Consider the following 17297-nt stretch of genomic DNA (forward strand, 5'->3'; position numbering starts at 1 on the left):
ATGCAGTCGAACAAAGAAGTAATCTATAATTGGACAGCGATCATCAAAACGGGCACTAGTTTGCCAACGACACACCTATGTGAAAATTAAAGATCTAGAATATAATGTACAATGGAATATTTGACCAAGTCCAAGAAGAGCAAGCTCAAAGTATTCCCGCACCTGTCAAAGCTGAAGATTTACAGAATGCATTCAAAATAGTCTATAATTCCGATGGTTTGGTCAGCGACATCGTAACTGAGCAAGAAGAAAAAGATTTCTCACGTTATATAAAAAAATCTGTTGCTACTATTTTGCAAATGAAAAATTCCGTTTTATACCCTCGGTCTCTTTTGGACGCTCGTACGAAGGGGTTGACCGTTGTAGTATTCACCACAATCTCCATCGATCAAACGGACACAGTCTTAGAATTAGTACCCAATGACTGGACCTTGTATGTGACAGATGCAGATGAAGATCTCCAAGTCGTCGTGTACATTAAACTCTCGACGAATAACTGCGATTGTAAATAAATACAACATTTCGAGTGTTGTTAATCAGTAAATCGAATTTCAGCCAGTGAAAGTGCTAGATCATGCTCGTGGTGTTGAGGTTGAGCCTTTTGGTGAGAATCATCGAACAAAATTAGACGATCAAGTGGATCATGAAGGGTTTACTGTCATGTTTTTGTGCGAGAATATAAGAACCCGCTGGGGAGTATGTTTCTTCAAAGTGGAATTCATTTCGAGTTTGATGGTTTCAGTTTCAAACTGGAAATAATGGTATACTCCGTACTCTGATAGATTGTACGTTTTTTGACAGAAGACAGAGCTAGAGAGTAGTGTGGCGGGAATTAAACTGCAGGGATACAACGGTTTTCTACATAACGTGAAACAAAAGAGATGGAGAGTTTAGTATTTTTCACTGCTTTATGTTTTGGAACTAGAATTTAAAAATATACAATCTATCACCGTACGGAGTTTACCGTATGATTGATGAGAAGCAGAAATGGCAAGGTCGTTGTTACAGTCGAGGTTAATCGTTGAGACATTACAGGACAGTACCTAAAGTGTGTAACGGTACTCAAGATAAGAGATTATTTCCACGATTAATAAATAAGTATTGAGAAAAAATTGAGGTTTCATACGACAATTTCCAAAGACTATAATAAATAAGAAAGCTTCTAGAAAAGTGATAAAAACAATAAGATGAGTGGACCTAAGACAAGTCCAAACATATTGGGTGTAAAAACGATTACGTTAATTGCCAGATCAACTGGTTATCAAAAACTGTTTGAGTTATATAATTACAATTATTTTTAAATCCGAGGATAAAATAGTAACATCAAAATTATTATAATGTTGTTGCCAAGTGCAAAGACCCAACAGTTGTTTACTCTTAAGCATTATCATAAATATTTCTTCTGCAGAAAAACGTTTTATGTGAACTCTAAATATACTTATTGTGTTATTTAAATGTGCTGGAAGTTTTTTCTTTATCTCTTGGTGTTGCCCCTATCTACAAAATACGTCTTTGGCTCTTAAAGTTCAATTCAACGTGTCTTATTATTGCTATGATATATGTATGAAGTTGGCACTTGAAAATTACTCTACATTAGTTAGAACGTGAATCACAAGACAAGTATTGGTAATTTTATGTTGACACTATAGAGACTTCTTAAAAAGTGCAAAAGACATTTCAGCTATTTCATGAAAGCATCTTTTTCAACAAACTGTGCTGTTCAAAATATAAGAGATGAGTAGGTACTTATATTTAAAAAAATGCGATAAATTTAAATTTTATCACTTGCAGACGATAAAAAGTCTTGCACCGGATTAGGTACATTCAATAAAGATTACCATAGTTAATATGAAAATGCAAAAACAAGTGTGGGTCAATAAGTTATCGATGTTTTACCCCCATAAACAATAATATGCAAATAAGAAAAAAGTGACAAATACAAAATCTTTATAAATGGCGCTTTCAACTTGATATTCCAGTTGCTCCTGCGATGGGACTAAAGAAAATTATTTTGGTGTTAACTGGTAAGTCGCCTTATTCTTTTCGGTGTAAAAAATTGTCAATAAAATTGTTATTTAACCGCATCGAAGATTTCGACTTTTGAGATTAAACAGAAAAATATTTATTTATCTTGAGCAAAAATGTTAATGAAATAGTTAAATGTTTATTTAATAATCTCTTATTATACAGTCGCGGACAAAAAAAAGTAGGACAATGTTTTTTCGCTTATAATATTAATATTTCTGTGATTACTATTAAAATATTTATTTATTTATTATAGTAAGCCCGGTTTACTCAACTCAATTTTGGCTAAATTTCTGAATAACACTTGTCCTACTTTTTTCTGTCCGCGACTGTATATTTAATTGGATTATTTTATTTGGAGTTATAAATAATGTTGATTTTTATCTACCATCGCAATCAGTGTAATATTTCATAAATATTTTCTACTGGCTCTAAATCTCTGTTGTAAATCTGCATGTTACAAGATTTTCTGTCCAATTTAAAATATCAGAATCAGTTGATTAGTTGATAGGAAGGTCCAAATATTTCACTGATAATTTTATCTATTTTTAAAAAAAGACAAACTTCACCGAACAATTAAATTGTTTTGTTTTTTACATCAAGACCAGAAAACAGAGCACTACCCTCGTATTCTGGTTTTGTCGTTTATACATTTGTTTCGGAATTTTATTTATAATGTAATGTAACTAAACTGTAAAAAATGTCTAATTTCAAGTATACTTAAAAAATGTAATCAGTTGTGTATTAAGAGATTTAATCAGTTACAAAGTTTCTATTATGATATCATCGTGTTGATAATATTCTTCTAATCCTTTTTTAACTGAAATTTAACCGACCATTTTATTCAGTAAAAAAAAACATCTGTTTACAAATTTTGTTTTTACTTAAATTACATTCTTTACACGCATATAAATCTGACACTATATAATATATACAGGGTCTTTATAAATTACTGTAGTCGAAGCAAGCCATGCCCATGTTATAAAATTTTTGCCGCTTCACACAAACATAATTGTAGTGTGGCGACATTTTTCATGTGAACTGTCAATAGTGTCAATGTTGATCAATTTCATATGGAGCGGCAATTTGGACTACAATAATGTATTAATGACCGTGTATGTCAGTGTCAAAAGTTTGTCAAAATAAATCTGCAGTTTATTAATAACTGTGGACCAGATATCATTATAAAAAAATTCCAACAAAGGTAACATCCATCAATTCTTATCAATATGATAACAGTTTGCTTCAGAAAAATATAAACGTTAATCAAATACGTCAGCTGGAGATTATAACTAAGTTAAACTGTAACTGAGGCATTATCTGCTTAAAACATTTCATCAACCACATCTCTCCTCGTCTCTTCTGAATTCTTTTATTTTCCACTCTAATCGCTCTATTTCCTGTCGCAGCTTTAGCAGGTCTGTCTAAAGCATTTAACACTTTGAGTCCGTGGGATAAAGAAGTAATCTACAACTGGAAAGCACTCGTCAAAGCTGGGACTAACTTACCAACGTCGTACGCGTCCCACTTCGTCCTCGAGGGAAAAATCCACGTGCAAGCGAACAGCAATGCGACCCACGTGAAAATCACAGATTTATCTTACAAGCTCTACAACGGAATTTTGAATCATGTCCAGGAACACGAAGCCCATAGCGTTCCTCTTCACCTCAAAGAACTGGAACATGTCTTTAAGATTATATACGACACTAAGGGCTTAGCCATTGGTATCGTCACTGAAGCCCAAGAGAAAGAATTCTCTCGCAACATCAAAAAAGCGATCGCCACCATTTTCCAAATGGATGAGTCGGTACTGAAACAGGTCCATCATCATCCCCACTCTTTCGTAATAAAAGAGCACTCGATTTATGGACATTTCGATGTAGACTATACCGTTAAACCGCATCAAAACGAGATCGAAGTGCATAAATTGCACGACATGCACGATCCTCATCATCTGTATCTACATTTGTTCAGCAATAACGAAGCGGGAGTTTGCGATATGGGTTACGAAAATCCGATAATGCACAACACTAAGAAGGAATATCGAATTGTAAAGCAAGATGGTCATCATGTTGTGAAAGATATTCATTCTGCAGGAGTTGTGTTTTATTATCCGTTCAAAGGACAATCAGACCATCAGTTTATTTTCGTGAATCAGAGTATGCGTCTGACGCAGATGGTACCAATTCAGGAACAGTTCCATATTCAGTCGGAACATGTTGAAAATCACTTGACTTACCACTCGTTCGAGACGTCACAAGATGGAAGTATTCATGATGTAACCAATGGACGCCACGTTGTCAATTACGAGAAACTCATTCCGAACATTCAACATATGTTGGGCGACATCCATTCGTATTTGAACGAAGACCACATTCACACCCGAGAGCCTGACAGCAAGAGAGGCCAAATGGTGAACAGAGTTCAAAGACTGCTCCAATTTTTCAGCTTAACTAAACTGGAAGAACTGCATAAGAAGCTTTCCGGTGACAGTTTGACCGTGTTCCACCACATTCTGCCACTCGTCGGCACCAAAGCTTCCACTGTCTTCATCAAACAGCTGATTGTCAACAAAGTGCTGAGCGCGGGAGTTGCCAGCGAACTCCTTCAACATTTCCCGGAACATGTGATCGAACCCACGGTCGAGTTGTTGGCCGAGATGGAAGACCTGTTACATCTTGACGAATCCATCAGCTGGAATGTACGAAAAGTTGCTGTTTTGAGCTTCGCAAGTCTCGTTCAACACTCGCATTCTTTTGTTGAAAAGACTCACCGCAACAAAGAGTTTATGAAAAATGATGGTGTCGACATTCACCACCACGAGACGAAATATAGTCGTCAGCAACCGTACGAGAAGTACGTCATCGAGTACATCAACAAGTTGAGGAGTTCTCACGATTACAAGGTCCAAATGACTTACCTGATGGGTCTGTGCAACATGAGACTGCACTCGATTATCAAACACCTGCTTCCAGCTGTTTACGGAGAGTGGTACCCCGACCATCACTTCCGCTTGCTGAGCTTGTGGGCAGTGAGTTCAGCGGTTGTCGCAGAGCGAGACCCCAACACAGTGATCGAGACCCTTTGGCCTATCTTCACGAACGTCGACGAACTGACAGAGATGAGGACAATCGCGTTTTACTTCATCATGATGACGTACCCTAACGACTCGAGACTGACAAACATGTTCAATTACTTATTGATGGAACCAAATGACGAGGTTTACAGTTTTGTGTACACTTTCATGCACGGAATGATGGAAACGAATGAACCTTGCCATCGAGAGTACGCCGTCAAAGTCGCTCACCTCGTCAAGCTTCTACCACCACGTAGTCACGGTCGCTCCTTCGCCACTCGCCACGACTACAAAGACGTCAACTTTGACTTCAGCGCTGGAGTTGAGAACTACTTCATCAACGGCAGCGACTCCCAAATATACGGAGTGGTCACGACATCGCAACAGTTTAACATCTATCATGAAGACCGCACGTTCTTCGTGAAGATTCACGGTGTTGATCACCACATCGATCCTGTCAATATGGCGGTTGAAGTCTTCCAAAAGAAAATACCCAAGATCACTGACAATAAAGACGTCCACATCGAGGTGGTTCTTTTGAGACACGGACATATCGTCAACACTTACTTCTTCGACCAGCACAGTTTACACCAACTCAACGAAATCCTCGACTTTTTCACAAAGGAGTCGCATTCTTTGACCCAAGATCTGTTGCACGTGAGTTACAATGAGTACCACAGAAATCTGATTCCGACAGATTTGGGCATTCCGGCACTTTGGGAATATTTGATGCCTGTGGTTCACCACAACAACATTAGTGTTACAAAAGAAACGGTAAACAAAGTGGTGCACCTCCACGTCGACAACAGATATGTCAACTGGATCCACTACCGCCACGGCTTGTCTTTCTACAATCCGTTTGTCGATGTTTGGCAAGGTGTCAACAGATATCACTCTTACGATGCCGTCTGGCCACTGCACTTCGAGATCACTCTTAACACTCAACAGCAAAGTCTGCAACTGTCCTGGAAGAAGGACAGCAACCCTGCTCACAATGTCGCCGGATTTAGGTCCCACGTAAAACAGATGGTGTTTATCAAAGACGATTACAACAGAAATATCTTGATGCAGTCTTGCCCACAATGCAAAGATTTCCAGATTGTCAGTCATGGAGAAAAATTCAGAAATGATGTAGGTACCGTACTAAGTACAACAAAATCAATCTGATTTTTTTTTAAATTTCAGTACCCTCTGATTCAGGACGACGATTTAAGTACTGGTCATCAGTGGCGCGTCGGTATTTATGACAGCAGCCAATACGCCACTAACGGTTCTTTCTACCATCAAATGTATCTTTTCACCCAGTCACATTCCAGCCATTCAGAATCTCCATTGAGACATTTCTGGATGTCGTACGCGAATTGGCACCAGTACTGTCTCCTCCTACCAGAACCTGGAAGCTACGGATTGATCGTTAGAGTCGAACCAAGCCACCAACACTCCGTCAGCAACATCGACTTGTCTCTTCGTCTTCACTCCGACGCCACCGTTGACGACGATTACTATTACGCCCCCAAAGGCAAGTGGAGTACTCGCATGACCTACTCGGTGAAAAACCAAGAAACGAGCTTGAAAACGTGGGATGTGAACGCGATCCTCGACATGAATTCCGGTCATACTCACAACACTGTCAAAATGCACGTCACTCGCATCATTCCCGGTCAAAAAGACTACAAAGTATGCGTCGACGGAATCAAGAAGTGGACTGAGAGTGGAGTGGAGGGTCATTTGAACGTTGCCATGAGTCAAACTCCTGACGGCAAATGCGTTAAAGACGATACAGTAATCGACGTTACCATGACTGGGCAACAATCTCACGAGCAAGAGCAAGGACACCACAAATATGGAAGTTGCGAATATGTTAACTATTATGCAATCGCACACTACCACACCACGCAATGTTTAGTTGACCACACTACCGTCAGACATTATGTTTACAACGTGAAGACCACCAACGTGCCCACCGAGTTCAAAAAAGTCTTTGCCCATTGGTGGGACCACGTCAAGAGCCACTACATGTCTTATTACGTCTTCGAGGACGAACACAGTGACAACATAGCCGACCAGAACCTTAAAGTCGACGTGATGTACCCAATGCAAGTGGAAGAAGTGAATTTACACGTGACCACACCTCAGCACGTCTACAAATTGACAGGAGTACCGACGCATTACTGGAAGTGGTTTGGAGTGGCTCCGGATTCCGTGGAATACCCTGAATGGTTCCAATATTTACATCAAGTCGGTTTTGTTGAACATTGTACGGTTCATCACGATCACTACCATCTGAACCATCACGACATTCGCGAAGCGGTACCAAACGACTGGACTCTCTACGTAGGGAACGCTGTCCAAAATCCCCAGAAAGCTGTGTACGTCAAACAGGTCGGAGATGATGAAATCGTAAGTAAGGAAGGTGTGTGAAGGGAAATAATTAAAGAGGAATGTATTACAGGGTGTGAAGGTAGTCGATCATGGACACACGCTCGAGATTGTGCCTCACGGCGACGGCCACCAGGTTACCATAGATGGGCAAGTGGTTCCCATCCACGAATATCTACACAAAGATTGGATGTATTGTCACATGTTTATTCAAGATTCTCATCATCCGGTTGCTCTCATCTTCCAGCACAGTGGGATTCACGTGGAGTACCATCACCACCAAGCGGTGATAGTCATCCCGAAGGTGGACCAACAGCTGCACGGACGTTGCTACGACCACAATTAAAGTTATTTTGATACAAAACTGAACCTTGCTCACGGATATGAATACTAATTAAGAAATAAAGCATACATTTTGATTTGGCTTTTTATTTGCTCCACTTTATATACTGTTTCTCAAAATTTTTTCTAGAAATCAGTAGCCGCAAGTTCATTATAGGTGTTTTAATTCCTCCAACAAGTTGATAAGTGCATTTTGATCGGATGAAACAATAAACTTAAAATATCTTTCTATTAGTCAGTTGTGCTCTATGAGCCTTATCAGAAAATCTATAAGAGATTTGGTGATTTGTCTTATCTCAGCCTGATAGCGAAATATTTCACAAAAGCTTCAAAGATAAATTACCAATAATCCAGTACTACAGTGATCGAGTTGTGTCAAGTACAGAACATATCAATATGTGTTGGCAAAATATTTGATCAAGCAAAATGTCAAAAATCAGTGGTCTCGTTGTGGTAAAATCGTCGTTACGTTGAGACAACAGATGTGTCATTTGTCCATTGCAGGGGGACCACATCTGGGTCCAGCCCGTTACCAATGGGGAGTTTGACATCCTGATAGGTGGCAAAATAACCAACATCGAGGAACGTCGTATTCGCGTTAAAGATGACGACGGTAACGAGATTTCCATCTCTCACCAGCAGTTCGTTAAGAACATGCACGTTACGTCCGTCGAGGGCGTGGACGACATGATCAATTTAGGGGATCTACAGGATTACGCTATCATGAGGAACTTGCACAAGAGATACAAAAGCAAAAATATTTATGTGAGTAGAGCCATGAGTAATCATCGATGACTACTCAACAAAACATTTTTAGACGTATATCGGATCGATGTTGGTGGCGATTAATCCCTACGAATTATTACCTATCTACACAAACGCGCTGATTAAAGATTACCATAATAAAAAATTCAACGAGCTGCCCCCACACATCTTCGCAATAGGAGATAACAGCTATGTTAACATGAAAACGAGCAGAAAAGACCAATGTGTCGTCATCAGGTTGGTTATCTTATCTTAATAAATGCTTCTGTTATCTTCGAAATGTTGGAATCGATTTATCTAGCTCAATCTAGTAATTAGAAAAGGGATCGTGTATTATTAATTAGGAGAGATTAGATTTACATTTGAAAAATCTGGGTACACATTTTACTTGTTTTATTTGTTTAGCGGAGAATCAGGTGCTGGAAAGACCGAGAGTACCAAATTGATCCTCCAGTACTTGGCGTCAACCAGCGGGCAGCACTCCTGGATCGAACAACAAATCTTGGAAGCAAATCCCATCATGGAAGCCTTCGGTAACGCTAAAACCGTTCGCAATGACAACTCGTCACGTTTCGGCAAATACATCGACATTCATTTCAACAAGTCTGGAAACATCGAGGGTGCCAGAATCGAACAATACCTTCTGGAAAAGAGCAGAATAGTGTCGCAAAACAAAGGGGAAAGGAACTATCATATTTTTTACAGCATGATCGCGGGACTTTCTAAAGACGAGAAGAAACGTTTCGACTTGACCGAAGCCGACCATTACAACTATCTCAAAGGTGGAAGCACGTTGACTTGTCAAGGACGCAACGAAGCTGCAGAATTCTCCGACATCCGAGCCGCCATGAAGGTGTTAAATTTTACGGACAAAGAGACCAACGACATTTTCCAGTTGCTCGCGGCAATCTTGCACATGGGAAATCTGAAATTCAAACCTGGAACCGCTTCCAATACGGAATCGTCGGAAGTCCAAGATGCCGCAGCTGCTGACAGAATCGCGAAACTTCTCGGAACCAACAAATTCGATCTGGGCGAGGCTTTGACGAAGAAGACAATCTACGCTCACGGCGATAAAGTCATATCGACACTAGCTCAAGAGCAAGCCTCCGAGTCGAGACACGCTTTCGTGAAGGGAATCTACGGTAAACTCTTCATCATGATCATTGACAAGATTAACGAAGCGATCTACCAACCGAAGGGTACAGCCAAGACTTCGATCGGAGTTTTGGATATTTTCGGCTTTGAGAATTTTACAGTTAACAGTTTCGAACAGCTTTGCATCAACTACGCCAACGAGAACCTGCAACAGTTCTTCGTCCAACACATTTTCAAACTCGAACAAGAATATTACACTAAAGAAGGCATCAACTGGACCAAAATCACTTTTGTTGATAACCAAGAGGTTCTAGATCTTATTGGAATGAAACCCATGAATTTGATGTCGCTCGTTGACGAAGAGTCCAAGTTTCCCAAAGGGACTGATTTCACCATGTTGGCAAAATTACACAACACTCACACCACGAAGAAGAACTACGTGAAACCCAAATCGGACGTCACTCCTGCTTTTGGTGTGCAACACTTTGCAGGAACCGTCTTCTACGACGTTCCAGGATTTCTAGAGAAGAATCGCGATTCCTTCAGTCAAGACCTCAAGGAGTTGGTCCAAGACTCCAACAACGACTTGTTGAAGAAGATTTTCGTTACAGATTTTCAACAGGAAGCCACCACCAAGAGAATGGTGACTTTGTCTTCGCAATTCAGAACGTCCCTTGACGTTTTGATGAAGACTCTTAACATGTGTCATCCTTATTTCGTCAGGTGTATCAAGCCCAACGAAGATAAGAAGCCACAGGTTCGTATTTTGTCAACAGCCAAGCGTCCTAACCCGAAATTTAGATTTTTGACAGAACCCTGTGTTGTCGACAATTGCGCTACTCAGGCATGATGGAAACTGCGAGAATCCGCCAAGCCGGATACCCAATTCGCTACTCGTACAAAGACTTCGTCGACCGTTTCCGCCACTTGGGCAAAGCGATCCCTCCAAGCTCCAAAGGTGATTGCAAAGAGTCCACCCGCAAGATTTGTGAAGCCGCGTTCAAAAACAACGAAGACTACCAAATGGGCAGCACGAAACTTTTCCTCAAAGCCCCCGACCACGAGTTCCTCGAACACGAGAGAAGCAGGATTTTGTCGAAATATATTCTGGTGCTGCAAAAGGCGATCCGCGGCTGGATCTACAAGAGACGCTTCAGGAGGTTGCGCGAAGCTTCTATCGTTTTCCAGAAGCACTGGCGCGCCAGGGGTTATCGCACCAGGTTCCTCATCATTCGCAACGGTTACCAGAGACTGCAGGCTTCGATTCGATCCAGACAGCTCACCCACTCCTTCGGTGGGATTCGCAAGAACATTGTTAAGTTGCAAGCGGTGGCTAGAGGACACGTCGCGAGAAACAAGTCGCAGTTTGGCAAGATCTACGCCATCATCAAGCAGAGGAAAGTCGACGAGAGGAACTTGAAGAATGCAGGAAACAAGAACTATCGCGCTGATGCGGAAGCTAAGATGCAGAAGAGTTTGGCCGAGTTGAACAGGGAGTACACCTTGAAGCTCAAGCAACAAGAGGAAGAAGAAAACAAGGCTAAGAAGTTGGTGGATGATGTGTTCGAATTCCTTAAAGATCCGAATCTTCCGGTCACTCCGACGGATATCAATAAGGAAAATGAGGCGTTTATGGTAAGCAACAGGAAAAATGTTTATTCTACTTAACGGTACTAAGTGCGACGTCAACACTGTATGTACAAATGTGTAGAGTTATGTAACTGTAAACATGTCAATATCATATGTCAGCCCGTTAATGAAGGTGTCAACTCTTATTCCTCTCCTGATAATTTCTACATAAGCGCCATCACGTAAACGTAAACAGACCAATATGGCCCCAAGAGGTAATTTTCAATGGCAAACAATGAAACAAAACGATATCTACAATATACAGGGTGTCGCAAAATTAACGTATTCCAAGTAGGGGGTCTTGTAGGGAAAAATCTCAGGAATCTCGAAAAAATAAAATAAAAAATATAGGGGAGATTGTTACAAAGATATATGGGTCTGAAGGTTCAAACTTTCAAATAAAAAATATAAATGGTTGACATTCATTTTTAAATATGGTGAGGATGATTATGTAAAATATTAAAATATAAATGAAAAGACATTTCTTGAAAAAACAGCTTTATCTCGAAAAAATAAAAGTTTCCAATTTTTGTTCAAAAGTACAACATAGCTAGAATATTAATCAGGTACTTTTGAACAAATATTGGCAACTTTGATATTTTTTTTCAAAATGACAGCAATTTTTTTTTAAACATTTTTAAACACTTGGCCAACAGGATGTCCCCTACTAAGCCCCGAACTTGGAATACGATAATTTTAAGACACCCTGTATAACACGAAGGAATCATAACTGTAACGTGCAAATTGCAACACAGTTTTATTTACATTCGTGAAACTCTGGCAGTCATACTTACCGATGACATTCATCAAATGCCATACGAGGATAATTTCTTTAAGGAAGATAATTTGCCATAATCTGAAACATACGTTTTAGTTTTGCTTGCAACACTTGACATTGTCAAATTGAAATTTTTTGTCCACTAACTAGCACAAAAATGTTCACTGTTTTGCTGGGAGCCACCACTAGCAACATTTTGATAAACTTCATTATCATAATAATAACTCTTTCACGCCGTCTGATCGAGCTTTTCTGATAACGCACTTAAATCATAACTGTCAACTATAAATAACATTTTCCTTTCTTTTTTGATGCCGCACGACAGATGATAATGATAGTTTCCTTTTTTCCTAGGACCTGCTCAAAGATGCAAAACAACCAATTAATGCAACAATCAACGATGACGACCGAGAAGATTTATCTGCCTACAACTTTGCGAAATTCGCCGCAACCTACTTCATCAAGAACACCAACCACCAATACTCCAAGAGACAACTGAAAGAATCTTTGCTCGACTTGCCAACCCCAGACGATGTTATCGCGGCTCAAGCTCTGTGGATCACAATTCTCAGATTCATGGGCGACTTGCCAGAACCCAAGTTCGAAAACGCCATCAAGACAAATATGTCGGTGATGACTCAAGTTTCGCAAACGTTAAGCAGAAGCTTCACCAACAGAAAAGAATATCAGGTTTGATTTCGTGTTTGTTTCGCGGTAAAAGTGTACGAGTTTTTGTTGTTAGGAGATCATCAAAGAAGAAAAGAAATTGGCGAGTTTGACCAAATCTGAGCGCAAGAAACTGGTCAATTTGACTCTAAGGAGGAAAAACAAGCTGTTGGAAGATGTACGTCAAGGTCTGGTCGAAGACAACTATGCTGCAGAACGGTACAGCGAGTGGCTGCATCATCGCAGAACTACCAACCTGGAGAAGCTCCATTTTATCATCGGTCACGGGATTTTGCGTTCAGAACTGCGGTACCTCCTCCTCCATTACAAATTCCAAACAATTTTGACGTTATCTTTTCTAGGGATGAAATCTTGTGCCAAATCTGCAAACAGCTAACTAACAATCCGACGAAGGCTTCGCACGCTCGCGGTTGGATCCTTCTCTCGCTCTGCATCGGATGCTTCGCTCCTTCTGACAGGTTCTTGAACTACCTTCGAGCCTTCGTCCGAGCCGGTCCTCCTGGTTACGCCCCTTACTGCGAAGGACGCTTGAACCGCACCTTCAAGAACGGTACTCGTACGCAACCTCCTAGCTGGTTGGAGCTGATGGCCACCAGAAACAAGAATCCGATAAACATAGAAATCACGTTCATGGACAACACCACACATGTAGTGGAAGTCGATTCGGCCTCCACAGCGGAAGAGATTTGCAAAGAGATTTCGACCAAGAAGAATCTGAAAGATGTTTTCGGGTTTTCTTTGTACATCACGCTGTTCGATAAAGTAATGTCTTTAGGTAGTGACGCTGATCACGTGATGGACGCTATTTCTCAATGCGAACAGTACGCCAAAGAAAAGGGTCAATCGGAAAGAAACGCTCCGTGGAAGTTGTTCTTCAGAAAAGAGATATTCACGCCTTGGCATAATCCGGCGGAGGATCCAGTCGCAACTGGGTTGATCTACCACCAAGTGGTCCGGGGTTTGAAATTCGGAGAATATCGATGCAACGCTGAAGGAGATGTGGCATCATTGATAGCCACGCAGTATTATGTAGACAATGGTGCGCAGATGAATCCCGAAGTCTTGCATACAAGAATCGGTGAATATATGCCGATCTATTTGGTGAAGAAAGGTCAAAACAACTTGGACGGCTGGGAAAGGAAGATTAAAGACGCGTTTTCTAAATTACTCTGTGTTAGGAACAAACTGCCTCCAATCAAAGCTCAAGAGTTTATGGTAAAATACGCCAAAAACACGTGGCCTATCATGTTCTCCAAATTCTACGAAGCCCTCCAGATCGGAGGACCCCAACTGCCTACCAAGAATGTCATAATCGCGATCAACTGGACCGGAATATACATGATCGACGATCAGGAACAAATTCTTCTAGAACTGAACTTCTGCGACGTCAACTTGGTCAGTTTCGAGCGTATTGCCAACTCACAAATGCACAAACTAGTCTTGACCACCGTAAGAAACGAAGAGTTTATCTTCCATTGTCCCGAAGCTGAGGGCATTTGCACACTGATTCAATACCTCTTGGACGGGCTGAAGAAACGCTCAGTATATGTTGTGGCTATCCAAGACTACAAACACCCAACGAACGCACCGTCGTTCCTGGCCTTCAAAAAGGGAGACCTGATCGCGCTGAAGAACGGGCTTACCGGCGAAGCTCTCATGTCTGCCACCTGGGGCTACGGCGAGTGTCACGGCTCGGTGGGAGACTTCCCCACAGAACACGTCTACATTCTCCCGGCCATCACCGAACCACCAGCCGACATTCTGGTGGCCTTCAAGAAGGACGGCGTCCTGGGCCCGAAGCAACCGACGGTTCCGGTGCTCAACACGATGCAGAGACTGAAGTTGTACACTCTGGCTCACTACGCCGCCGAGCACTTCAGAACCGGGAAGAAAATCGCAACGACCAAGACATCTGTACTGACGGCAGCCCGGCGAGCTTCGCGCGAGGAGCTCTGGAAGTACACCAACGAGCCCATTTATCAACCTCACCTGCAGAAGCTTATGACCAACGAAGAGTTGAGCAAAGAAGCGTGTTCTTCTTTCACTGCGATACTCAAGTACATGGGAGATTTGCCGGCGCCTAAAGCCAAATACAGCAACGAGTATACTGATCAGATCTTCTCGGCTGCTCTCAAAGACGACATGTTGAAAGATGAGGTTTACTGCCAAATTATGCGCCAGTTGACATTTAACCGGTTGTCTTTGAGTGAAGAACGCGGTTGGGAGTTGATGTACTTGGCCACTGGTTTGTTTATACCGTCGGCGTCGCTGATGACAGAACTTCAGAAGTTTTTGACGTCGAGAACGCATCCCTTCGTGCAACCGTGCCTGAAGCGCTTGCAGAAGAGCCAAAAGATAGGGCCGAGAAAGTATCCACCCTATTCGGTAGAAGTCGAGGCCATCCAACACCGCAGCATGGAAATCTACCACAAGATTTATTTCCCCGATGACACAGACGAAGCCTTCGAAGTCGACTCCGTCACCCGAGCTTGCGACTTATGCAGGACCATCTCTTCCAGACTGGAACTGGAAAATACGGACGGTTTCAGCTTGTTCGTCATGATTTCCGATAAAGTCTTCTCCATTCCGGCGGACTCTTTCTTCTACGATTTCTTACACGAGTTGATCGACTGGATGCGGCAAACCAAGCCCAGCTGGAACAGTGCGTATAAATCGACACGACAATGTGTCAACTAATGTTGTCGTTGCAGGTGCGGCCCCGATACAAGCTCAGTACCAAGTGTTCTTCATGAAGAAGCTCTGGATCAACGCGGTTCCAGGCCGAGACACCAACGCCGATCAGATATTCCATTTCCACCAAGAACTACCCAAATACCTGCGAGGTTTCCACAAGTGCACCAAGCAAGACGCCACCAAACTGGCAGCCATCATTCTTCACGCGCGTCTCGACAACGACCACTCTCAAGTCCAGGCGGCTGTTCAACACGTCAAAGACCTGATCCCAGCCGATTTAGCCAAAGCCGCGAGTTCGTCAGAATGGAAGAAGAGCATTCTAAGTGAGTACAAGAAAAGCGGGAACATCACCATGGAGCAAGCCAAACTGCGCTTTTTGAAAATCATCTACGAGTGGCCGACTTTCGGATCGACCTTCTTCGAAGTCAAGCAAACTACGGAACCCACTTATCCAGATATTATTTTAATCGGAATCAACAAGCAAGGTGTCAACATTCTTCATCCTCAAACCAAGGTTTGTAACCAACTACGTTACGGTTCGGGTCCGGTGATTTTAATTGCTTTTCGTTTAGGATGTTTTGGCAACGCATGAATTCTCAGAGTTGAGCAACTGGTCCTCCGGCAATACTTACTTCCACTTGACTATTGGCAACATTATGAGGAAAACTAAGTTGTTGTGCGAAACCTCGCAAGGTTACAAAATGGACGACTTGATCACGTCGTACACAGACTACATAAGGAGCTCTACTATGAAGGAGAAAGAAAGGGAAAAGTTTATTTTGTAGATAGAATAGGTACCGTTCTGTATAAACAATATTTATTCGGTGCAAAGTTCAATAAATCATATTCTGTGTAAAATCATGTTTCATTTTCATCATTTATCGATGTCGTCCCGGGTTGACTGCATGACAATTTTCATCCAGAATGATATCAGTTCGATTATATGATGTGTAACAATTTTATAAAAAAAATGATGTTTTTTGCATATCGTAATAAAAGTGGCACTTTTTTACACGCAAAATCGTAATGAAAGTAGCACTTTTTTACACGTAAAATCGTAGTGAAAGTAGTACTTTTTTGCATCATTTTATTCCATCTTCTTGGAGATAATTGTCAAACCATACCAACCTATTTTTTTTTTGTAATTTTTCATGAATCCTTTTAGACCAAATTTCTCAACTTTTTTCGATATGCAAAAAAACAGTGTGTACAACACGTTATGAAAGTCTCTTTTTTTCACTTATTTGCTTGATTGCTCGTTAATCAATCTGCAAATTCGTGAAAAAAAGTATGACTTTCATAACTAGTTGTAGAAATAACTATTTATTTGACATTTTGCAAAATTTCAAATCACATTTAAAAATTATCGACGAACTGTGAAAAGAAGTCAGTTTCATGACTTTTGATAGAGGTATTTTCATATTTAGTGGCGAAAACAAAAGACTGAGAAATGTCACAAAATTGTATTGTCAGTGTCAAATTTCTCATAAACGCCGTAAAAAGGAATGTCTAGGTAAATTTAAATTTTCGCTAAATAGATTGAAAAAATAAATTCTCAGGAAACCAATTTTTGTTAGTGGTTCAAAAGGAATAGTAGTTTATTTAACGAGTTCGTGTGTAATTTGAGCTTTTTTGGCATGAGGGGGTAGGTTAAAACTCGAGTGAAACGAGAGTTTTAAAGGTCCACGAGTGCAAAAAAAAGCCCAAATTACACAAGAACGAGTTGAATAATACGTTTTTTTGTTCGACGGGCCCCCCAAAGGCTCCAAATCGCTGAAAATCTTTAAAATTAGCTTGACGTTTCGTTTTTACAAGTTGTCAAAT

General features: G+C 41.1%; 2 protein-coding genes across 2 annotated transcripts; both read left to right on the top strand.

Annotated features, from left to right (window-relative positions):
• Positions 1–1863: 1863 nt before the first annotated feature.
• On the top strand, positions 1864–7899 carry LOC138130766 (vitellogenin-5-like). Its single transcript, XM_069047396.1, has 4 exons — positions 1864–2024; positions 3435–6232; positions 6287–7501; positions 7554–7899. The coding sequence occupies exons 1-4, from the start codon at positions 1991–1993 to the stop codon at positions 7824–7826; spliced, it is 4320 nt and encodes a 1439-aa protein (XP_068903497.1). The 5' UTR covers positions 1864–1990; the 3' UTR covers positions 7827–7899.
• A 218-nt stretch (positions 7900–8117) lies between these two features.
• On the top strand, positions 8118–16331 carry LOC138130765 (myosin-VIIa-like). Its single transcript, XM_069047395.1, has 10 exons — positions 8118–8275; positions 8327–8587; positions 8640–8824; positions 8993–10442; positions 10487–11320; positions 12447–12782; positions 12835–13067; positions 13121–15441; positions 15491–15987; positions 16046–16331. The coding sequence occupies exons 1-10, from the start codon at positions 8249–8251 to the stop codon at positions 16256–16258; spliced, it is 6357 nt and encodes a 2118-aa protein (XP_068903496.1). The 5' UTR covers positions 8118–8248; the 3' UTR covers positions 16259–16331.
• Positions 16332–17297: the final 966 nt, after the last annotated feature.

Source organism: Tenebrio molitor, chromosome 5 (genome assembly GCF_963966145.1).
Source record: "Tenebrio molitor chromosome 5, icTenMoli1.1, whole genome shotgun sequence".
NCBI lineage: Eukaryota > Metazoa > Arthropoda > Insecta > Coleoptera > Tenebrionidae > Tenebrio > Tenebrio molitor.